The following is a 24,859-nucleotide window of genomic DNA, read 5'->3' as shown; positions in this document are numbered from 1 at the left end:
ATTTGATTTTGTGTGGCTTGGGCCAGTGTTTGGAAATAATTCATCAGAAGATATCAGGATGAACAAGAGACACATTAGAGTCAAACAGCCTTTGACTTGTCATACCTCTGTTGCTTTGAGACTTTTAATTTTGAAATTTTAGAAAGATAAACTAACCAGAAAAACAGCAATCCACAGCCTCAAAAATACTTACTGTCATTTCCAATTTCCCATTTCTTGTGTCCTGTCATACACATATGGGAAGCTCTGTCGCACCTTTTAAAGTGAGACTATCCTTGAATATTTGGATGTCAATGGCATAAATGAAGGTACCAAGAAGATGGTCACCTAAGATCATGTTAGCATCAGACAGCCTCCTGGTGTCTCGGTTTTGATAATTATCAGGGCTTCTACCATTTAGGTGGGAAAACACTCGAAGATGATAAAAGTGTCTTTAAAAGTCTCACAATAATGAAATCATATCAGGGTGGCTTTTAAGCTTAGTGATTGTGTTGCAATTTGTAAATGTTACAACTGTTTTTTTCTGAATTTTTTTTCTCAAGCAAGCTGCAAACTTTTAAAGACATTAAGCCTGCCAAACTATAGCCACTTATTGCTGCCTGACGTATTTTTTAGCTTAGAACCACAGAGGGACTGCCAAGCCTGTTCCTTCTCATTACCTGTTCTGTGTCTGGCCCAGAGTTTAGATTTTTGAAAATGGAAAAAACCTGTTTGTAAAATCACAAGGCTCTTGAGCTCTTAGTTTCTTCTTAGTATCAACGTTTATTTATTTAGGTTTGGGCTGGGTTTCAAAAGATTGAAATTGGAAACAGAGAAGGTGACTCTGAACACCATTTATCTGTATATAAGTGAACATTCGATGTACGTTTAATTTAAAAAATTACTGTTTCCTACAAGAGGGAGCTATTTTTCACATTGTTACAACATTTTTAGAGGTCACTAGGTGGTCATGTCACCAGCAGGGAGTTTTTGTTTGGCAGGCCGTGTTGGCAGTTAGTTACAAATGCCTCCCATGATTCAGTGTTCAAAGGGGGCTGCTTTGCAAGTAACAAATACTTACAACCTGAGAACTGAAGTATAAAAAGTAGTGACAGGGGAAAATGTTTGAAAATGTAAAACAGCATCTTTAGTGGCCAAATTGGGGTGTTCAGGGAGTTGGAGATTACATGTCTACTTTATACTTGAGTTTAGCGTTTACAGAAGCAATAATGTCTTAACTACCGTAGCTGGCTGTCACCTTGCTTTTAAGTTAGCAAGTGCTCTTAATCTGTGATTTGTTGGGTCCTATGATTTGAAATATCATCAGGGTTCCTGACAATAATCTTTATTAACCTCATCCCCTGCATTGCCATTCTACTGGTTACTCATCTATCCATCATTCCTCATCATGAACGGTGGTAATTTAAGCAAGATTAAGTGAGCGGCTAAAAGCACCAATTACCAGGGCTTCTTCTAGGCTTCCATATTATGGACAGAACAGTATTTCAAATATGGGATAAGCGAATTATAAGCTGTCTTTACAGGAAAATAAATGAAGTGCAGATGGATGGTACAAAACCAGGAAATGGCTGAGATGAAAAAAATGATGAATGGCTAATCACAAGAACTATGAGTATTTTATTTGTGATTAGTTTTTTTAAAAGCACAAGAATAAAGATTAATTTTTGTCTTCATAGCAGGATAATTGTCGTGACTTCCACCTCTTTCCTACTTTTGCGTAACTAAGGAATGACCTAAAGATTTCACCTATCACTTAAAGAATACAATAGTTGTTTTGCTATATTATTACAACTTGTGGGTTATAGATAGTTCATTATTTTTTAAGCTAGAAGCTAAATTAATTCAATCTGAGAAAAGAATTGTCATGGCTCATTTTTAATTGTTTAGGATTTTTTAAAAAGGCTAAGGATTTCAGAGTTCTTTAACAGGACAGGGAAAAACATTTAATTTAGCACCTGAGTCTAGTTGCAGTCCTAGGAGAAACTACAAACAAATTGATGTAGTTTTCACTTATTCTGCTATAACAGTCTATTGATATGTTTTCTAATATAATTTGGGGAGATTTAAAAATTCCTAATGTGAAAATGGGCAACTCTCAGGACCACATATTTTTTTCTTTCAAGTGAATTAAATTCATATTCTTAGTGACATTTTGCTACTTCTTTAATCCTTTGCAGAAAGCTTTTTGGCTGTGAAGATCTATTGAAATATTAGGTTTAAATATTCAAAAGCGTCCAGCTAAGTGATTAAGAAGAGGAAGTCTAGAGTGGAAATGTCTTGGATACACTTCAATTTTATAATGCAGTTCTTCTTGGTTGCGTTTTCAGAAAAATTAATTTCCCCTTTCCTGTTTACATTTTCTTAAGCATGTGGAGGTAGGATTGTTGTGCCGTGGTAAACACTAGGAATGTATTAAATGTGCAGATTAACATTCCCTTGTCCCTTTTTTAAAAATAATTTTCGATCCTGGTCTCTAAGGATTGGTGGTTTTAATGCATTTATCTTTTAGCTGACAAAAGTAAATTAATGAAGTACATGGTAAATTAATTTAATAGTAAATTAATGGCAATTATAGCATCTCTGATTAGCATTTATAACGAAATAGCTGTGTATTATATATCCAACTAATCATGCTAAATGGCTTGCCTATTTTATATAATATCCTGTAAGAGTGAGTATGAGTTTCCCTAATCCACAATACTTGGGACCCAGAAGTGTTTTGACTTTTACCAGATTTTAGAATATTTGCATATACATAATGAGCTATCTTGAAGATGTGACCCAAGACTAAATATGAAATTCATTTGTGTTTAGTGTACCCCTTATACAGATAGCCTTGAAGATAATTTTATACATTAATTTTATAAATAATGTGCTTGAAACCACCCAGTTTCGTGGTATAGAATTTTCTACCTGTGATGATGGGTCATGTTGGTATTCAAAAAGTTTCAGATTTTGGATCATTTCTGATTTGGAGGCATTTTGGATTTTGAATTTGTCAGTTAGGCCTGCTCAACTTTGATTAGCATTCTCATTTTACAGATGAAGAGCCTGAGATTTGTAGTTAATTAACTTCCTCAAATCACACAGATGATAGTGGTACATAACCAGTATCTGAGTAATGGGATCTCTATAACCCCATTCACAGAGTCAACAAAGATTGATTACACATTGAATGAATTTAAAAACGCTTATCATTTTTCAACTCTGTTTGGAAACAACCATTGTCTTCCCTGCCAATGGATTATGGTCATATTCCAGAAGCAAGGAACCATTGGAAAAAGAAAAACTCTTGTATTTCCTCTAGACAATAATTTTCCTTTTGTAGATTTATATTTTCCCAGTTGAAATTCCTATCAGCCATTTGGACTGATGATTTTTATATTGACTTGATGAGTTTGGCTTAACTGATGGAAGCAATGTCTACCACCTAGTATATCCATACCAGAGGTTGTTTGAGATGAATCAAATAGCATCATTCCCTGTTTGGGTTTTAGAGGCAACTCTGTGGATAGGAATATCTGTAGTAATGCCAGCCAATCAATGGGATTTTTAGTTTACCAGTAGGTCATCTCATGTGAACCTCTCAATGACCTTGGTGATAGGTAACATTTATATTTTCCAGACCCAATAGCTATGGTGCACAAAGTCAAGAGACTTGTCCAAGGCACACATTTAAAATCAGATGATCATCATTCTTTTATGCCCTGCTTTCTCATTTCCATGCCAATGTCTCATTTGTACTCATAGGGGTTGGAGATTGAAGATTTACATTTCCCTCACCTGCCTTATTGCAGCTTAAATATCATAGCCCATTTGGGAACGCCCATGTGGTAGGTTCTGTCCATTTAGTCCTGAAATGCTGCAGGCAGTCACTTGGGGAGTTCTAGTACTACATGTTCTCAGTCTCTTTTCTGTGGCTTTGTTTAGCAACTTTTAGATTTGGATTCAGTCCTTGGATATCCCAGGTAATAAAAGAAATAAGCATGGAAGAACCAGTTGTAGAACTGCCCTGGACTCCTTTCACTCACAGCAGCGTTGTGACCAAGGGATCCAGTCAAGTACTCTCTGGGTTCAAAGTGAATGCGTTGTGTTTTTTTCTGTTGAGGAAAGGGTACCACAGCTCAGAACAATAGCTAGATGTTATCTATTCTGTTTTGAGGACTTATAAAATTATTAGCTGCCTGGGTTTAAATCTCCACTTTGCAATTTACTACACATGTTAACTTGAGCAAATTAATTCACTCCCTCTGCCTTGACTTCCTTTTCTATCAAATGGGACATAATAACATCTATCACATTAGGTTGTTACGTAGATTTAATGAGCTAATACACATAAGGCACTGAGTGTAATACAGTGTTCAGCACAGAAGAAAGGGCTCGTCTGGGTCAACTGTGTTTTCCTTATTGTGGGATTTATGATGCATCTTTGAGTGTTCAGCAGTCTTGGCAAAAAACTGTTCAGTTATTTTGAAATGGGCCAATAGATTGCTGGTAAAGCAGGCCAGTGAGGGGGAAAGGCTCTGATTATTAGTGATCACCAATTTCTAAGGTTTAAGTACTTCTACCATGGTCAAGGTACAGGCTAAGCTCTGGAATTAGAAGGAGAAGCATGTAATTGGTCCTCAGTAGCAGGTAGCAGTGAGCTCTAGTACACCTCAGAAATGCTGTGGGCCGTAAGATACCAGAGTAATTGCCATTTAGAATGCCCTCAGTTATAGCTATCCCTTGTTTTAAAAAAGATGTGACCTCATTTTTTCAAGTATATTTCTCATGATGGGTAGCTTTAGCTACAGCTGATTGGCTTTTATTGGGCCAATTGATTTTGTTTCCAGAAAGGCCAAACATTACTTTTTCCATTAAGTTTATAGGTATAGTAGAGTCATGATATAAATGGTAGGGTTTTCCAGGGAAGGATTAGGATTTCCTGGAGCAACTTACTCACAGACTTCCCAAAGCTTACTAGTTCTTTTCTTTTCCTTGATCTCACTAAGTATCCCTCTAATACTTCCTTTGTTTATTGAGTTAGACAGAATCAGTTTCGTTTCAATACAAATGAAACCAAGCCAAAACCCGTATTGAGTTGTACAACACATCCTTTGCTAGAATTTTCTTTCTGGGAATTGTTCAAGATGACCTCTGTTTTTTGCACCAATACCTTCAAAGATGGCAGGGAGACATCTTTTGCCATTGCTTGACAGCTCTGACTTGGCCACAATTCTTCTGTAACTGAGTTGGCATCAACCTTATCGACCTGGGACTGCCACCTTGAGTCCTAGTTGAAATCTTAGGCATGCCCCCTGGAGCTTACCTAATTGTTTTTACTGCAGTAGTTAGGTAAAAGGGATAACTGCCATTTTTCAAGTCTTCTGACACTGATCATCCCCATATTCATAAGTTCTATACAGATATTGCATTAAACCTCCAATGAAAGAGACAATGGACAGAAAGGCAGACTATATTATTTTGTACTGGATCCTTTTGGGTCCAGATGTGGTTTCAGATGTGATTTTCATAGGGGTTGACATTGACAAACAGCTTTCCTTCCTTCTCTGGTCACCGAAGGTCTCAGAAGGACCTGGAGCTCATGCCTAAGAGGACCTGTTTGTGAAATAAAGAGATTATTCTCTTAAGGATACCATATCTGAAATAGAAACTATTAAAGGAATGGTTGCTTATTAAAAAAAATTTGCCTTCACCATGATGTTTATAAGGCATTCAACTTGATAGCTTCAGCAGTATTTAGGAAAATGCCAAGCACTCTCAAAAGGAAAGACAAACCCCCATCTGTACAGTATAGAGGAGGACCAAAACATGTTTTTCAAGCATACCCTAATTACAATATTCAAAGATCAAATGAGTGCTTTCTAGACTCTGGACATCATGGAACAATGTATGAAAAAATGTTTTTGACTACAACATATTCTTGTTAACCTAATTATGCTACTAAATAAGAATATTCAAATGTTAACTACTATTAATATCACTTAAGAAAAAAGAGTACTTACCAAAAAATTGGAAGAATATTGCCAAACTTTAGAATAGAAGGCTGTTATTCTCTGAAAAGATGTTGTCAATCTTACTCCCATAAAATGTGTTTATGTCCTCATGTGTTTGCATGCCCATATATGTGCATACCTGTATGAAAATATTAGCACCTTTGGATTGGCCAATAGGAATCCTGTCCACTTTTCCCTTGGTTGTGCTCTAACGTCCTTTAAAGTTAAGCAACTAGAAATAGCATGAAGAAACAAGAAAAACACAATTTTAAGTGATCTAATCCTTTTAGCTTTTCCTAAGACACTTATCCACCTGAAAGGCCCTCTTTTTTCTTCTTGAGCCCTTTCAATCCTGCCCTTCCTTCACACCTAGCTTACCATTGCCATCTTTGAAGCCTGCCCCCACCCTCCCAGACCACAAGGACACTTCCTTACTGCAAACCAGAATTTTAAGAAATGGACAAAAGTTTAGGCTCTGTAGTTAACACAGACTGGGATTCAAATTCCACTTTTACCTTTAAAAAAAGGGTGATCATGGGCAATCTACTGAAATCTCACAGCCTCACTTTACTCAACTGTACTCTAAGGATAACTTTACTCTTCAAAGGCTATTTTGAGAAGACTAAGTGAAACAACGTGCTTTACTTTTTGCCTTGCATATTCCTATAATAATCAAAATGATAATGATTAGCAATTGTTTATCCTCTAACAGTGGAGTCACTAATAATCAATATTTACTTTTTAGTTTTATGATTTAAGTTTTCATATGCTTTTATTTTCTTTGCAGAGTGGTTTGCTAGCTTATCCATTGCTCATGCACAGGATTCTGTTAACCTAGGGGAGTGGCAGGACACTGGTTAACGATGTTAAACTGCTCTTTTATAATCTCACCTATAGGTATTCAGTCATTCTTAAGGATGCTTTTTTATTGGGCCTCTCTTCAATGGGACTTTGGAGAGCCGCCTTAAAAGTTGTACAGCCTCATGCTTCTTTGCCTTCTGCCTTATGTCCTGTGGTGTGAAGTTCAAATCTAAACGGGGATGCTGTTCAGTGGAGCTGGGCAGCCTCAAGGCTGTCCAGGGAGATGGATGATCTGATCTCAAAGCAATCGGTCAACAGATTAGTATCACAGAGAGTGGTAATCAGTGTCAGGTTGGAGTCTGGTCACCAGGATGTTTTCTCACTAAGTGCTTTTCCAGGTCTAGGGGCCCTTAATAATGGACTGAGTTCTGTCACCTTCTTGAGATTCTAGTCCCCTCCCCCTACTCCGATTTGTGTACCAGACTCCTGCACACTTGGTTAATTGCCTCTAGTATCCAGTCTTGGGTGCATGTAGAATAACAGTTGGATTGTAGACAGGGAATTGTCTCATTCTTTTAAATCTGAGTGTACAAAGTAATAAAGAGTTAAATTTATCTATACTCATGTATTTCAAACAAGGAAACAAAGAAGACAGGAAAGCTGTTTTTATTTTGAAAGAAAATTAGTAGGTGAAACCATATGAAATTTCCAATATTCAACTTCTTCTGACCCACAGAGAAGTGAACTTCATATCATTCAGCCTACCAACTATGAGTACAAGGTTTCATTTTTCTGTTTGTTTGCACTGGGCATTCAGAATGAAGAAGATGTTGGGGTGGGAGGGAGCACATGCATTTGGCATGTGCAAGTGCAATGTCATTATGAATTCTTATGCCCAGTCTTTGAATTGGTAAACAGGATGTATGGTTATCTTTGTGTGATTTTCCATATAATCTAGCTTTTGTTCCTGAGGGTGTTTCTTCATATTTTATGGCATCACCACAGGGTTAACCTGTCTCGGGACTATGTTGAAAGTCTCTGGGGTCTGTTGTGTCATAAGTTCCACAGAAGCAGAGATGGTGTCTGTCATGTTTGTACATTTATCCCTGGTACCTAGGATACAGAGATGCTCAGGAAATCTGTGCTGAATGAATTGAAGGAATCAACGACCTGGACTCTGATCATCTGGCTAATTTAGTCTTGCTTGTGTGGCCAGTAAACAGCCACCCCAGAGAAGCACAGTCAGCTCAGTTGCTTCAGATTGGACTTCATAATTTCACATCAGAAATGTTCCCACTTTCAGTGATTGTTCCTCCTGGGGTGGAAATTTCACTTCCATGAGCCACAAGGCCACCCATACTGTAAATCTGAGATTGCTTTCTATACCATTGTATCTTGGGCTGATTCCCTCAACGATTCTTTCCAGATGTGGAGTGCATTCAGGTAGTTTACCAGACTTTTGTTCTGCATCAGCTGTCTGCTTTCATGTTTCCTTGACCTCAGAAGGAGCACCCTGTATCCCATATATTGTGTTCATGCATCCAGAAATTTCAGGTAACTAACAAATATAACTTCTCATTATTTCTGGATTCACTAAATGAGTTTTACAACTCTGTTATGTATATCTTTTGATCCAGTTGCTTAGAAATGTGATGCTTAAGTGGTAGATGCATAATTCTGTACTTCTGTAATTTGGGTTCTGAAATCAACTTATGGTCATTGGATATGTTCATGTACCATCTTTTATTATAAAGGTACAACACAGTGGTGAAATCTTGCCAGGAAAATGGCCATATACATTTTCTTTCTCTCCCGTTAGCACATACAGCCAATGGATAGGGAGTGCATTACACAGACACAGTGTGTGTTCATTATAGCATTTCAATAATTTATTAAATTCTATCAGAACTGTGACTAATTTGGTCTCAACATTTTTCTTCACAATGCTGAAGTATATATTTCTAATTTGGCCTTTAAAGTTATTCCTAGAAAAGCACACCCCACCCCTTTTTCAAATATAAAGCCCCCTTTAGATCTGTAATCTTATTCTGTTCTGGATTTTTTTTTTAGCAAATCCATGGCAAGTACAGAAATGCTGAGACTTTCATTCATTTAGAAGCAGATCTGTGTCCATAAAATGACCTCCTTTTAAAACAAGATCATCAACAAAACATACAAAAACCAGCCACCTAAACCAGGCCGATTGCCTCTTTACCAACCCCTCACCAAGCCCAATTCTGTATTAATGATAAGTTGATAATTTGAGTCTAGACGTTCATTAAAGGATTAAAAAATATCAGCAAAAGGAGGATTCAGATTTGAAGTGGTCGGGTTCTTTCTGCATCATGGATTTCTCTTGTGGCTGATGTTCTTTTCTTTTTTGAAATAAGCATCCTTTTGGTACTTTTTAAGAACACAGATTATACACATGTAACTACTTCAGAAAAAAGGAAAAATGACAATATTTATTGGAATGGCCACGAGGTGGCAGTCCTAAAATCTAGACTTCTTAAAGTAGCTGAGACACCTACATGAGCAATTGTATCTTTGAAAATCCTTTAAAAGACACCAGCTTCCCAAAGGGAACTTCTAGGTCATCCTAAATTATTATGCAGTTCTTTGGCGGATGCAGCAAGAGAGGACAGCTTCGAGTCAATGGGCATTTGTCTCATCCTGTTTTCTGGTGAGCTGTACCTGCCACATCTTCCTGCCCCTTCTAGAAACCTGGTCTTAGACTTCCTACCACCAACAACCTCAGCAGGCATAGACATGCCATTCTGTTTCCTTCCTCCTGTGCAAATGGTCCACTGCCTTTTTCTTCATCAGGAATAGAAGCAAGAGCTGCTTCCAGTAAACTCAACATTATATATTTCTCTCTACAAAGATCTAATCCATATAATCTTAACTCTGTGTTTTTCAATGGTGCACTAACAAAAATCTAAAATGTGCCCCCTTTTTCAAATATCCCCCTCATAGTCATAGTAGTGACAATCTGTTTTGTTTTCCACTGCAACTTAGTGTATCGGAATAGACTATTCCATGTAAACATGGCGAAGGGAGGTTTGATGTAACATAAAATATTCAAATTAACAAGGGAAATATCTAGTTCAAGAACACAACAACAATTTGCTGCTGTGTGCAAAGACTTACTAATTTTTTTGGGAGGGTGGTTCTGGTATTGGGCCTTGTGCTTGAAGTAGTCTACCACACAAGCCATACTTAAAGCCCCTCAGCTTCTCTCCCCCCACCCATCCACCAGGACCTGCCTCAGACCCTGATCCTCCTTCCTGTGCCTCCCCAAGAGGTGAGATTACAGGTGTGTACCATTATGCATAGCTTGTTTATTGACATAGATCCTCACTAACTTTTTCCTCAGACTGGCCTCAAACCTCTAGCATCACACACTCCACCTTCCATATAATAGATGGTATTATAGGCATGACCAGCCATGCCTACTAATAAAGCTCAGTGGTTTTGAATATACGTTAGAAGAAAAATTGAAATATATTGCCTTTAGGGAAACTCACATACATAAATACATGTATACTCACACAGACACACATACATACCTCACTTACCAATAAGAAAAAAATAAGTGATCCTATATCCTGGGAGTTTAAACCTTAAAGTCAGTAACCTATTCTCTGACAGCTGCTCATTTCTAACCAAAAAATTGATGCAATTGGTCAAGTCTCTTGACCATGGACAATAGGTTTAGTTTAGGTAGACACTGGGCAAAACTCTGCCTCACAGTGAAGTCCAGATATATATGGTTTTCTCAATCATAGATAGGTGCATATCACATCGAAGGACCTTGGCAGAGTTGAGTGGTAGCAGAGAATCCTTCTCATCACTGAATGGGAATGACAAGAATGACCAGCTATAGTCATTTAACAGTACACACAAACAGGGGTCATGGAAATCGATTCCACTCACTCCTACTGCCTTCCAAATTTACCAATTTTTGTAAAGATTTTTTTAATGGAAGAATTTTTGTATTGAAATTGTTTGACATTGGTTAGACTGTGCACTTGACCTTGACTTTTAAAGGGCTCCCTTTCAGAACATGTTTCCATTTCTCAGTTTCTCATCCTGTGTAAAATCACATCCTGCCCACTTCTGTGTGGCCTTTTTCTGGAATGATAGTGAACAGTTATTAACCAAGTCAGGCCTGGTTGTCTGGGATGCAACCTTTCTATGGTCCACAGACCCTTCTCCACACTCGAAATCTGTTTTCTCCTTTAAGTTTGTTTGTAAAACAGATGTCAGCTCATGAAAGTCAAATGTGCAGCTAACAGAAACCAATTTTAGAGGTTTCTTTGAAAGTGTGTCTTGAAAGTAAGACTCATTAGCATGTTTAGATATACTTACTACAAAGAGGAACCCAGTGTAAAATAATGCAAAACTTTGGAATTTTTAAGTTTGGTGGTGTCCATAATAAGTAATTGCTAACATATATTGTATGGTCATGTCTGACACTGAACAAAATCTTTATCCCATTTAATTCTTACAAAGTCAGGGAGAGATTTACCACTATTCTTCTTAGTTCATTAACAAGGAAATCTTAGTTTCAGAGACAGTAAGTAACTTGTCCAAGGTTACAGAAACAAAAAGTATAGTTGAGATTCAAATCCGCATATATCTGACTCCAAAGGTCAGGTGATATCAATCAGTACCTTCTTTGAAAGACTTGAGAGATATTTTATTTGTGTGGGCAAGTTAAAAAAATCATAATAAGCTAAAGTACACCAAAGAAGTCTCTTTTCTTCCCTTTTCCCCCCTCCTCTTCTCTCCTGCTTCCTTTTGAATCCATCATACAGTAATCAATCATACCTCACACATGTCCACTGCCAAGATCTGGACAATGGTCCCTCCCATCCTTCACTGATTTTTTATCAATTCTCCAAAGAGATGAGGATTTGGAGAGTGATTTAGGATGGGACCAGAAGTTCTTCCCAACATACCTCCTCCTCTGGCCTTGAACCTTTCCCATGTGAGAAATCATTTGGCTTCACACTTACCAACATCCCATTGGAACAGAATGCCAGGTGGCATTTGCCATCGTTTAGTGCCACAGGGTGTTGGCACTTGAGAGCTAACATCCTAGCCCATTTGCACTTGGAGGAAACCCACAGATAGGCCAGCTGGCCTGCCTGTGTCTTACACTAAGCTAGGAATCAGATAGAAGCTGGTGCATAGAGCAAAGAACTCCCATAAGACTCTCTGGCCCCTGTGTTAGGAAATTCCAATCATGTGCTATTAAGTTTCAAAGACAGAATTCTCTGTAATTGGAGTAAACTATTTTTTAAGGTCAGTTTTAGGTGGGTGACAGAGAGCAAACCACATTAAGGAGTCTGGGCTGCCAAACCCTGGCCTTTATGAATCTGTTCTGTTTTTTGTCTTTTTTGAAACTCATGCTTGTTCAAATACATCTCACCCAGTGGCCTGTACTTCATGTGAGCTACTTTGCTTTCTGCATGATTCCTCCTGCTTGTACCACACATCATTGTGCTGGTAGGTAGGGTTGATATTAATTAACATCAAAGTCATTTTCTTTCTCAAGATGCTATTAAAAATAGACCTTTAAAATTGAGGCAAGTGAGCATCTCTTTCCAGAGGTGATCATAGCAATCCTCCACCAGCTCTCACCCCAGGGGTGAGAGAGAGGCTGTTTTGAACAAGATCTTTCGTCACTGTCTGTCTTAAGTCACCTCCTACTGAACTTATGGTTGAAGATTCAGGGTCATGAGGGAAAGAAAACAGTAATTAACGGGAAAAGTTGATTGAGCGGAATTTTTTTTCCCACAGTCTGATTGGAGCATGACTGCCTGGGGCTGAGCACCATACATAATGTAGGTCCACCCTCATATGTCATTATCCAAACATTTCTTAATGGAATGCATTTTTTCAAGCATCTGCTTTTGTAATTGAATGTGTTCCTAAAGATGGGTCAGCTAACTAAAACAAGAACCCACAAGAAAAGAAATGTGTTCATGCTTCTGCCCTGATTCAATTTATAACAGTCCCTAATTGGCTCGCTTCATTTGCAACTCCTAAAATTAATTTTACATCTCCTCTCAGAGCTCAAATCATCATTAATAGAATGACAGCAACAGGGAGTGAAACAGAAATGTTTACAAAGCTCCCTTTTAAATCGATGTGGTAAGTGTCATGGCTATGTATCATCATCAGCAGGTCCTGGACCCCTCCTTTTGAGGGTTAGCCACAGGCGACATACAAAGGGAGGCATTTATCTTGGCAGGAGATGCCCTTCAGGCCTCTTTTGTGTTAGTCCCTGGAGGACTTTTTTCAGGGTGGCTAAAACCATTTTTTTTGGTGTTTTATTAGCTGTGTCTTGACTACCTCCTACAAACTGAATGACAGCTTAGGGTTATTAAATGTGTTCTTGTGCATATTTTTATCCATTGTTAACCCTGACTAAATGCATGAGAGGGCACAGAATTCTCCCCCTTTTCCCTCCATTGTTGCCCATATTTGTTAAAGAAATTATTCCCCTTGACGTTTGTTTAGGCTGCACTTTGATAAAATGCTGTCTATAATCCACTTTCTTAGCTTGGCATACAGCAGACTCCTATAGATTTATTTCTCTTTGCATTATCTTATCTTCCTTCCTAGCATATTTGTGCTTCCTTTTCATATTTTAAACTATATTTTGGGGCTTAGACAGATCACCTTAGTAATTGTATACTAAAGTATGCCAGTGTTCTAAAGATAATTGTGCAAGCCTTCACTATGTACTTAACCTCACTAAATGACTAAGGATTGCATGTATTTCTCATGTTGTCTGTGAATAAGCAAAAGAGGATAGATTAAGTGCTGAAAGTGATTTCAGACTCCTGGAAATTTTTTTCAGGTTGATAGGACAGTAATAATTTCAGAAACAAAGTAAACGTGGCCTTGAGTCTAAATGGTAATCATTGGTTGGGAAATAATAAGATTTTTCTTGTGTTTCCAATTTATATCCAAGTGTCTTGTCACTAATATACTGTTTTTTTTTTTACAAGTGGTTATTGAACGCCTGACTAATATACTGTTAACTTGAACTTTTAAAAAAGATGTTGTATGAGAACTGCAAATATTTTATTTTTCCCAGTTCAACCACATTTTCCTATGGGAGGTGGGAGCAGAAATGCTTAATTAAAGCCTCCTGATCCATTCCAGTGTTGGCCATTTTCTCAAGACAGGCCTTCATATGTTTTCAGCAAAGTATTTGTCATTAGGTGCTCTGTGTTAATGTATCAGCAAATTGGTTCCCAGGAATTGTAAAGGTGTAGAATCTGATGTAGCAGTAGCAAAATGAAGTTAATCTTTAAGAGAAAATATGCTCAATTTCACCAACTCTTAAAGAAACCTGACCTTTAAAGCAAGGATAATAAAAGCCCATAACTACATAGAATTTAATTCACTGTGATTTAAATTATTAGCTAAAATGTATTAGCTTTCCAAAGAGATTTTTGGCTTATTTTATAAAGCTTATTGCATAAAAATAACTATAATGGGTCTGTCAACCTAGAGCTAAGGGTTGACTTAGCCTAGCATCCAAATACAAATGGCCAGATATAGTCTTAATTTATTCATACACCTTTCCAAATATAAAGTGTGAAATGTTCATGCTTTTATAGTTTTATATACCTTTGTTATCTTCTGCTAATTACTCTTTGATTTAAATAGACTGGAAATAGTGAATGTAGATCTCAATCAAGGTCTATTTAGGGGAAAACATTATTCATTATTACATGATTAGTTTTTTGGTCAATAGTTAAATGAGGGTGTCAAAAATATGTTTGTTACACTAATTTTATTTAGAGTTCTATATTGTGTAATGCCAGTATATATAAAAGAGATTCATGAAACAAAGACAAAAAAAACAGATAAAAACAAAAAATGCATTACAGAAAAGGTTATAAAGAACCAAATGGAATGTTTTATATGCATATTAGTGTTGATTAACCTCAAATATACTTTCATTAAAATGACTTTAAATTTATTTTGGGGTTTAATAATCAAAAACAATTTGATTTAGAGCTATACTTGGTGATAGCATCTATAAAGAATTAGAAATTAATTAATTTTTTCTAAAAATTAATTTATTGAAGCCTAGGAATGTAAATCAGATCCTGTCTGGGGGGTTGGTGCCAGTGGGCGAGGGGAGGAAAAAAGGAAAGAGTGAAGGAGGGCAAATATGGTGGAAATATGTACTCATGTATGAAAATAGAAAAAAATTAGACTGTTGAAACTGTTCTAAGAAGGGGGGAAAAAGGATTAATGAGAATGATGGAGGGGATGAATTTAACTAAGATATATTGTAAGCATTTTTATAAATGTTACAGTGTACCCCATTAAAACAATAATATGATAATAAAAAAATTAAAAATGTAAACATCAATTTATTGGTGTTAGAGATGTAGCTCAGTGGTAGAGTTCTTGTTCAGTATGCACAAGACTCTGGCTGTGTTCCCTAGCATGGTAAAAAAAACATAATAATTTATTGGAACTTCTAATGATATTAAAAGAGGAAAAGTAACCATTAAATACTTAAAAGCCTAAATTGTAGACTCATAGGGAAAGGACACTTGGGTTGGTGATAACAGTTAATGGTTATTAAAGCTGTATTGTATTAAATTTTGACCTAGAAGAGGGAAATGTGTCCAAAGAGCCAAAAGTAGCCAGTTTTTCAAGTGGGAGTTGATATAGACTGTACCAGAGTTGTATGCCTGTGAAAATATGTGTGTGCACCAATCCGAGCATAAAGAATGAGAGGGACAAGTAGTTTACAAACAACCTGGGTGGAAAATGTGCAAATTACACATCTGCTATATTTTGGCAGCATATACCTTCAGTTTGCTTGGTGACCTAAAAGCTTGAACTACAGTTCTCAAATTTTATTCTTTGTGAGAAGAAGGAATAGTTCAGAAAAAAATAAGCAGAAAAGATAGAAGATGACTCCCATCTATCCCATCATCACAAAATAATGACAATTATTATTTTGGTGTATTTTCTCCTATCTTTTCCCCCATGAAAACTATTGTGTTTGGGGGATCCTATTGAATATACACTTACATGTCAAGAACTGTGAAGGGTTTGAGACTTTTCCTATTGGCGTGTTAAGTTAATCTACCTCAGTCATGAGTGCAAGTAAATAACAGAGACTTCTGGGCCAGAGATAAAGGATTTTAGCACAGAGATCAGGATTAGTATATTTATATCAATTCCCCTTGCTCTAAGTCCCAGAGAGACCAGAAGAACATGATTCTAAAGTTGGCGGTATTGCAAGAGAGCAACCCTGAACTTAGGGACTGAGCTATTTAGGGATGATTTTATAGTGGGCAGTAACATGCCTGCCCTTTGCTCTGGAAGAAGATACTATTATACAGAGTGGTTAGCAGATCTACCCTTTGATCCAAAGGGAGATATCACCTCTATCTTCCAAGACTAGCCATTATACAAATATCCTTGAAGGATTCTCAGAAAGAAGAAAATGCTTTGCTTATAAAATGTACAAAACCATGAGAGACTTACAGAGAATAGCTTCTCAGCAAACATAAATGTTTTCACACGTCATTAAGATTTTTTATCAGTATTTAAAATGTCTGCCTGTTGCGGTAGAGAACTAAGCATAGAGGTGAAGCATAACTCTCTACCTTCCAGTGGACTCTAACCACCAATTCCCAGTTTTCCTCACTTTGGTTTTTTAGGTGGTTTCCAGGAAGAAAAAAAAATTTACTTAGACATTTTAGTTTGGGGGAAAGGGAGTAAAGTATTGCAGTTACTGCGTGTATCATAGCTAAGTGTGCAACAGATCACAAATGGCCTTGCTCTGATTTGAAGTCAGTATAGCCTTTTCAGCACAGCCTTCTATACAAATATATACTGGCTACGATTGGCAAGCATGTCTGTTGTTTCAAGATGTTATCCAGAAGGAAACAGCGCTGTGAAGCTGGATATTAATGCTGCTGCTGGTAGTCCACGATGCCCTGTTTTTTTCTTTTGGAAAGTGGAGATATTTCCTGACATGTTCTGCTGCTCACACATCTGCCTAAGCGTCAGACAGAAGCTCTTATTGCCAAGCGTTAGTGAGGCCCAGCAAAGGGCATATAAATCCCTGCAGTGAAAAGGGGAAAAATCTGAGATCCAAATAATGACCACCTTGTCCAAACATCTGCAGGGGCCTGGTCTGGAGATGGGGATTAAAGAAAAGACAACACAGGATCGTGACCAGGTTTTAGCCCAGGGACTTGTATGCATGGAAAATACCCAGTGTGGAGGGTGTGGAGTCTTCTATAGTATCTAGAATGTTCCATAAGTGACATAAATGGTGGGGACAGAGAATGACTCAATGAAACAAGAAAGCCATTTCCTTATCAAAAATTGATCCCACATTAAAATTTGTGACAAAGTGTCCACAAAAATATGACTCTGAAGATGAGAGTAGGCAACCATAAACTTCTGAGTAGGCAGTGATCACAAATGAGGCAGAAGGCAAAGCAATCCAGTCTTTAAAATGATGAGGCCAGAAATATTTTCTAAAGTTTGTAGAAAGTGAACTTACCTATTCTTTGAATCAACATTTTTGAGCATCTACTATGTGCTCAGGACTTTGGTAGAACCTGGAAACTGATGATAGAAAAGATAGATGAGGTCCCAATTTCACAGAGCATTAAATCTGGAAAGCAAAGAAATAATACATGTCTATATACCTGTCAAGTATGAAGAGTACAGTAGAAAAAAGTAGCGTGATTATGACAGACCCTGACTGGGACAAAAGGTGGCTGATGGAGAGACATTATGAGAAGGAGTGGCTGGAGAGGTCCTCTCTGAAGAGGACTCATTTGGGCTGAAGCCTGGAGGCTGAGGAGCTGTGTGACAAAGGCAAAGCTTAAGAGAGGAAAACAAGGTTAACGTTCATTAAATGAGTTGAAAATGGATGGGGACTCTAATAAATATCTCTGCCTGAAACACAACAAGGGGATTGGACTATGAGCACATGATAAAAGCGAGAGCACACAAGGAAGGGGTGAGGATAGGTAAGACACCTAAAAAACTAGCTAGCATTTGTTGCCCTTAATGCAGAGAAACTAAAGCAGATACCTTAAAGCAACTGAGGCCAATAGGAAAAAGGGAACAGGTACTAGAGAAAAGGTTAGATCAAAAAGAATTAACCTAGAAGGTAACACCCATGCACAGGAAATCAATGTGAGTCAATGCCCTGTATCCTTATCTCAACCAGCAAAAACCCTTGTTCCTTCCTATTATTGCTTATACGCTCTCTACAACAAAATTAGAAATAAGGGCAAAATAGTTTCTGCTGGGTATTGGGGGGGGGGAGAGGGAGGGGGAGAGTGGGTAGTAAGGGAGGGGGTGGGGCCAGGGGGGAGAAACAAACCAAGCCTTGTATGCACATATGAATAATAAAAGAAAAATGAAAAAATAAAATAAATAAATATCTCTGCCTGCCTTGAGAAGAAAATCCTGCATGAGAAAAGTAATACTTGAAATTGCTGCCCAGTTTTGTTGGGCTGTCTTCAAGACCTCGAATTTTATTTGACATGGATGGATGGATGGATGGATGAATGCACAGATTGACCCCTTCCTATTTCTAATTTTTGACTCTTATCTATGAAGCAATTGAAAGATACCTCTCTCAGAGTATGCAGCATACAGGTCTCAGTGATTCTGATCCAAACTACTTTGTTCATTCTGAGAGTCAAGTAAGTAGTCTGTCTTAAGCAGTATTTGTAATTCTTTCCCATAGAGCTAATAATTTAAGACGCATTTCAACTATAAATGCTAACTTATAGTTGGGTGTTTTTCACCTCATACAAATGATCACAATGATTTTATTTTACCAGACAGGAAGCACTACTTGCAGCAATCAGTGAAAAAGATGCAAACATTGCCTTGCTGGAATTGTCTGCCTCCAAGAAGAAAAAGACGCAGGAAGAAGTCATGGCACTCAAGCGGGAGAAGGACCGACTAGTGCATCAGTTAAAGCAGCAGGTGGGAAATCCTGCATGGAAATTTTGTCTTGCTGGGTTTGGGAACTTGGTGCGTTCTCTGGGTTTAGCCACTCCTCATTTTCCCATGTCCGCCCTGCAAGCTGAAGCAACTCAAACCAGGTAGGAACAAAATGGCCCAAATTATTGCTGGGACACCACTTTACTGCTTTTCTGTGTTTATGTGCATGTTGGCTGGGCTTGAGTCATTTGCAAACAATGCTCTTTTTCTTTCTTTTATATTAACATCATCTCCCAAGAAATATTGCTCTGCTCTGTACCTTCCAGTGGACTTTGACTTCTAATTAAACCTAAAAACTCCTAATTAAATTCTGGACACCTTCTTTCCTGTTGGACTTATTACCTTCTGTCTTGCTCACTTTCTGTAAATTACTCGCCTCATACAGTTCTTTCGGTTTCTTCCTATACTTCAACTTTGTTCTTCAACTGTTTCTTCCAGGTCCTTTCAACAGAGGAATGTCTCCCTGCCCCCAGTACTGCCAGACTAGGTTTAGAGACTTCCTAGCCATTAGTCAGTCTAATTTTTTAATCACTTTTTTTTTTTTTGCCTCCATTATGCCATGCTTCCTCCTGGCTAGCCCAGTACTTATTTTAAGGGAAGTGGAAGGAGAGGCATATTCCTAACTAGTACAGAAAGTTCTTTACTTTTTTGGAGGGTTTCCTGGAAGTGACTTAAAGAGCACCTGATAAAATAGTACTTAGATTCTTACTTCATTATGAAACACACTCAGCTTCTGTGGCCTCAATAAGGTAGCCCCCACATCTTAGCTAGAGCCACATGTAGTTCTGAAGCTCTCTAAATGACACATCATTACCATGTAAAGTGTCCACATTGATTTCAGCTCCTGGAACTGGCTCTCAGCCTGCTAGGGTAATCTGTGCTGAGCACAGGATATGCTAGGTATAAGCTCCCTCTCCTTACAATGGGGCCAACCCTTTTGCTCCTCAGGAAAGAAAAGGCATCTTTGGCCCTGAACCAGAGTCCATTTCTTATAAGGCTGCCTTGCTGAAAGACAGAGGGAGACCACGGGCATGCCTGGGCCCCCTCTTCTTGCAGAGGGAGGATCTCAGTTGCTGCCAGACGTTGGAATCATTCCACAGAGTGGCATGCCTCATTATTGGTGGCCCTGAGGTTCCTCTTTGTTTGGAGCTGTGCATCTTCTGTACTGGGTTTTCCACCCACTTGGCCCTAGAAAGTTAAGATGAGCCTTCTTTGGTTTCCCCAAATTCCTTCCCTGTGCACCCTGTGCCCTCCACTCCTGCATTTAACCATTGTAGCTTTCTCCCACAGGTTTATAGACCTAGAAAACAGCCCCTGAACTCAAGTATACCATGCACTTGTGATGCTGGCTACAGTCCAGATATTACGGCCAAGTACCACGGGTCCAGCTACGATGCATACATGATCCAAAAGTCTCAGGTCAGTCAGCTGCTAAGGAGACACTTGGCCCCACTGTGGGAGGGTGGTGGGGGATATGAGAGCTACATCCTATCTTGACCTTCACCCCCTTTGAAGATTTCTAGTAGTTGGTGACCATAAAGTGAGACTGTATGTGATAACATCATATCATGATTTACCATGTAATTTCAGTTATTATCTATTTTCCAATTTTTCCAAACTTGATGGTCACCCTACAGAGTCATCTCTTGTGAAATGGCCTGGTGGTTGCCAAAGCAACCAGAGACAGTGCTACCAATCATAGTGGATTTTTTTCTTTCTATCTCTTAGGTGCTTTTCTCCACATAATCTCCCTCTACTTTTTTCAGCAGGGAATTTTTTAAGGCTGCTATTTTTTCTTTCTCTGCATCACGAAAATGCACTCCTAGAGGCCAGTGAGTGCAGCTCTTCAATTTGCTCCTGGGAAACCACACAGAGCCTTCATTCTTTGCCACAGGCTGGGTTTGGGTATTATGGGGCACATTGGGAAATCCCAGCAGTGTGGAGTTAGGCTCCCTCCTGGGTTAAGGCAGGATCTGAAGTCTTGTTGTGAATAAAGAGACAGCAGAGGAGGAAGATGGGCTTCTTGATGATATGGTTTAGGTTTGAAATCCTTCCTCCTACCTACCAAAGAACAATAAGAATCCCCTTAATTTAAGTATCCTTATTGTAGCTGATAATGATCCTAAGAATAATGGCTGATTTGCTTATAAAGGCAACTGCTTTTTATTTAGTGTTTACTGTGGGCTAGGCTGTATGGCCAAGGTTCCTTATAGATTTTGCTCCCCAGTTACCACAGTGGCCATGCAATTGTGGGACAAGATTATCTTTTTGAGGGGGCATAACTGAGGCTGAGAGTGAAGAATGAACCAGCCCAAAGACCCACAAAAGGCCTCAGGCTTTAGTCAGCTTACCCAATCCTGCACATATCCAACCAGGTTCAGAAAGCAATTCAGCAGGGCAGGCAGAAGGGTATTCCCAGAAACTGTGAGGTTCCTTTTTCTTCATAAACCTGAAGTAGTTGCCAAAACATCCACTTAAGATGCTCAAAACTCTAGCCGTTCACAAAGAGTGGGGTCTGCCTGTAGTTCGTAGGCTTAGGCAGTTTTAATCACATCAAGAGTAATGATTTATACTTGGACTCAACTGGTAGACACCTGCCTATCAAGCCCAAGGTCTTGAGTCCAAACCCAGTACCACCAAGGAAAAAAAAAAAATTAATGGCTGATACTTGGGAGCTCTCACCATATGTTAGGTAGACATAGGTTTAAGACCTTGCATACATTAACTCATCAACTCCAAACAAAACAGAGGGGTTGATGCTCCTGAAAAGAAGGAGCCAATGGTTCAGAGATGTTGAGTGAGCACCTTGCATAGGCTCCACAGTTGGGCATACCATGATGCTTAAAGAGAATCTTTGCAAAGAGTCATAAATAGATTTTACAAGAAGAAATTCAAATGGCCAGAAAACACATGAAAAAATGCTCACCATCTCTAGCAATAAAGGGAATGCAAATTAAAACCACGCTAAGATTCCACCTCACCCCTGTTAGAATAGCCATCATCAGCAACACCACCAACAACAGGTGTTGGCGAGGATGCGGGGGAAAAGGAACCCTCTTACACTGTTGGTGGGAATGTAGACTAGTACAACCACTCTGGAAAAAAATTTGGAGGCTACTTAAAAAGCTGGACATCGATCTACCATTTGATCCAGCAATACCACTCTTGGGGATATACCCAAAAGACTGTTACTCCAGAGGCACCTGCACACCCATGTTTATTGCGGCACTATTCACAATAGCCAAGTTGTGGAAACAGTCAAGATGCCCCACCACTGACGAATGGATTAAGAAAATGTGGTATCTATACACAATGGAATTCTATGCAGCCATAAAGAAGAATGAAATGTTATCATTCGCTGGTAAATGGATGGAATTGGAGAACATCATTCTGAGTGAGGTTAGCCTGGCCCAAAAGACCAAAAATCGTATGTTCTCCCTCCTATGTGGACATTAGATCAAGGGTAAACACAACAAGGGGATTGGACTATGAGCACATGATAAAAGCGAGAGCACACAAGGGAGGGGTGAGGATAGGTAAGACACCTAAAAAACTAGCTAGCATTTGTTGCCCTTAATGCAGAGAAACTAAAGCAGATACCTTAAAAGCAACTGAGGCCAATAGGAAAAGGGGAACAGGTACTATAGAAAAGGTTAGTTCAAGAAGAATTAACCTAGAAGGTAACACCCACGCACAGCAAATCAATGTGAGTCAATGCCCTGTATAGCTATCCTTATCTCAACCAGCAAAAACCCTTGTTCCTTCCTATTATTGCTTATACTCTCTCTACAACAAAATTAGAAATAAGGGCAAAATAGTTTCTGCTGGGTATTGGGTGGGGGGGGGAGAGGGAGGTGGTGGAGTGGGTGGTAAGGGAGGGGGTGGGGGCAGGGGGGAGAAATGAACCAAGCCTTGTATGCACATATGAATAATAAAAGAAAAAAAAAAGAAAATGTGGTATTTATACACAATGGAATTTTATGCAGCCATGAAGAAGAACGAAATGTTATCATTTGCTGGTAAATGGATGGAATTGGAGAACATCATTCTGAGTGAGGTTAGCCTGACTCAAAAGACCAAAAATTGTATGTTCTCCCTCATATGTGGACATTAGATCAAGGGCAAACACAGCAAGGGGATTGGACTTTGATCACATGATAAAGCGAGAGCATACAAGGAAGATAAGAGGATAAGTAAGACACCCAAAAAAGTAGATAGCATTTGTTGCCCTCAACGCAGAGAAACTAAAGCAGATACTTTAAAGCAACTGAGGCCAATAAGAGAGGGGGACTAGGAACTAGAGAAAAGGTTAGTTCAAGAAGAATTAATTTAGAAGGTAACACACATGTATAGGAAATCAATGCGAGTCAACTCCCTGTATAGCTATCCTTATCTCAACTAGCAAAAACCCTTGGTCCTTCCTATTATTGCATATACTCTCTCTTCAACAAAATTAGAGATAAGGGCAGAATAGTTTCCTCCTGGTAGTGAGGGATAAGGGGGGGGTGTGTAAGGGAGGGGATGGGGGTAAGGGGGGAGAAATGAACCAAACATTGTATATACATATGAATAAAATAAAAATTTAAAAAAAGAGAAAAGCAATAAACATACTGCTACCTTAAAAAAAATTCCATATTGTATAAATACCACATTTTCTTAATCCATTCGTCAGTAGTGGGGCATCTTGTCTGTTTCCATAACTTGGCTATTGTGAATAGTGCTGCAATAACATGGGTGTGCAGGTGCCTCTGGAGTAACCTGTGTCACATTCTTTTTGGGTATATCTACAAGAGTGGTATTGCTGAATCATATGGTAGATTTATGTTTAGATTTTTAAGAAGCCTCCAAATTTTTTTCCAGAGTGGTTGTACTAGTTTGCATTCCCCAGCAGCGTAAAAGGGTTCCTTCTCCCAACCCCCTGCATCCTTGCCAACACCTGTTGTTAGTGGTGCTGCTGATGATGGCTATTCTAACAGGGGTGAGGTGGAATCTTAGTGTGATTTTAATTTGCATTTCTTTTATTTCTAGAGATGGTGAGCATTTTTTCATGTTTTTTTGGCCATTTGAATTTCTTCTTTTGAGAAAGTTCTGTTTAGTTCACTTGCCCATTTCTTTATTGGTTCATTAATTTTGGGAGAATTTAGTTTTTTGGGTTCCCTATATATTCTGGTTATCAGTCCTTTGTCTGATGTGTAGCTGGCAAATATTTTTCTCCCACTCTGTGGGTGTTCTCTTCAGTTTAGAGACCATTTCTTTTGTTGAGCAGAAGCTTTTTAGTTTTATGAGGTCCCATTTATCTATGCTATCTCTTAGTTGCTGTGCTGCTGGGGTTCCATTAAGAAAGTCCTTGCCTATACCTATTAGTTCCAAAGTATTTCCTACTCTTTCCTGTACCAACTTTAGAGTTTGGAGTCTGATATTAAGATCCTTAATCCATTTTGAGTTAATATTGGTATAAGGTGATAAACATGGACCTAGTTTCAGTTTTTTGCAGACTGCTAACCAGTTTTCCCAGCAGTTTTTGTTGAAGAGGCTGTCTTTTCTCCATTGTATATTTTTAGCGCCTTTGTCAAAAGCAAGGTGGTTATAGTTGGGTGGCTTCATATCCGGGTCCTCTATTCTATTCCACTGGTTCAAGAAAATTGTTTTGAAGTGCTATGTATGCATGCCTAGTACATAAGAGGTGCTATATATATGTGAGCTGCTACTACTAACCAGTCCTCAGAGGTAGTTTTTAATTTTCATCATCACTGCTTTGCACACAGCTGGGAGTTACAGTTTCTTAAGCAGGAAAAGCAGACAGATACTGGCATCCAGCCTTGCTAGTCTTCCTCCCCTAAAGCTCAAGCACTTGGGAAGTAAGAGAGTGGACATTTCAGGAGTCCTGGACCCAGCTCTTAGCTCTTCTGAAGAGGCCCATATTGCTTATTAAATTTGCCTGGTTTGTGTAGCCCTTAGAGATATCAGTCAGGAAGGACAAGTCTCAAATCTCAGTCATCTTCACCTACATGACTAACTTGGCA

At 38.6% G+C, this 24,859-nt stretch overlaps 1 protein-coding gene across 18 annotated transcripts in view; it reads left to right on the top strand.

Moving 5' to 3' along the window:
- Nucleotides 1–24,859, top strand: part of LOC109683367 (ERC protein 2) — a 998,591-nt gene that overhangs the window by 753,665 nt on the left and 220,067 nt on the right. For all 18 annotated transcript variants that reach the window (XR_012436318.1, XR_012436316.1, XR_012436319.1 and 15 more), the window contains one exon: nt 18,671–18,818. Coding sequence is in view for 13 of the 18 variants with exons in the window: in XM_074043977.1 (XP_073900078.1) it covers nt 18,671–18,818 (148 nt within the window). In the remaining 5 variants the exon portion in view is untranslated. The remainder of the gene's footprint in view (nt 1–18,670; nt 18,819–24,859) is intronic.

Source organism: Castor canadensis, chromosome 10 (assembly GCF_047511655.1).
Source record: "Castor canadensis chromosome 10, mCasCan1.hap1v2, whole genome shotgun sequence".
In the NCBI taxonomy this organism is placed as follows: Eukaryota; Metazoa; Chordata; class Mammalia; order Rodentia; family Castoridae; genus Castor; species Castor canadensis.
Note: the sequence above shows the minus strand (reverse complement) of the source record. Positions and strands in the feature narration are given on the sequence as shown.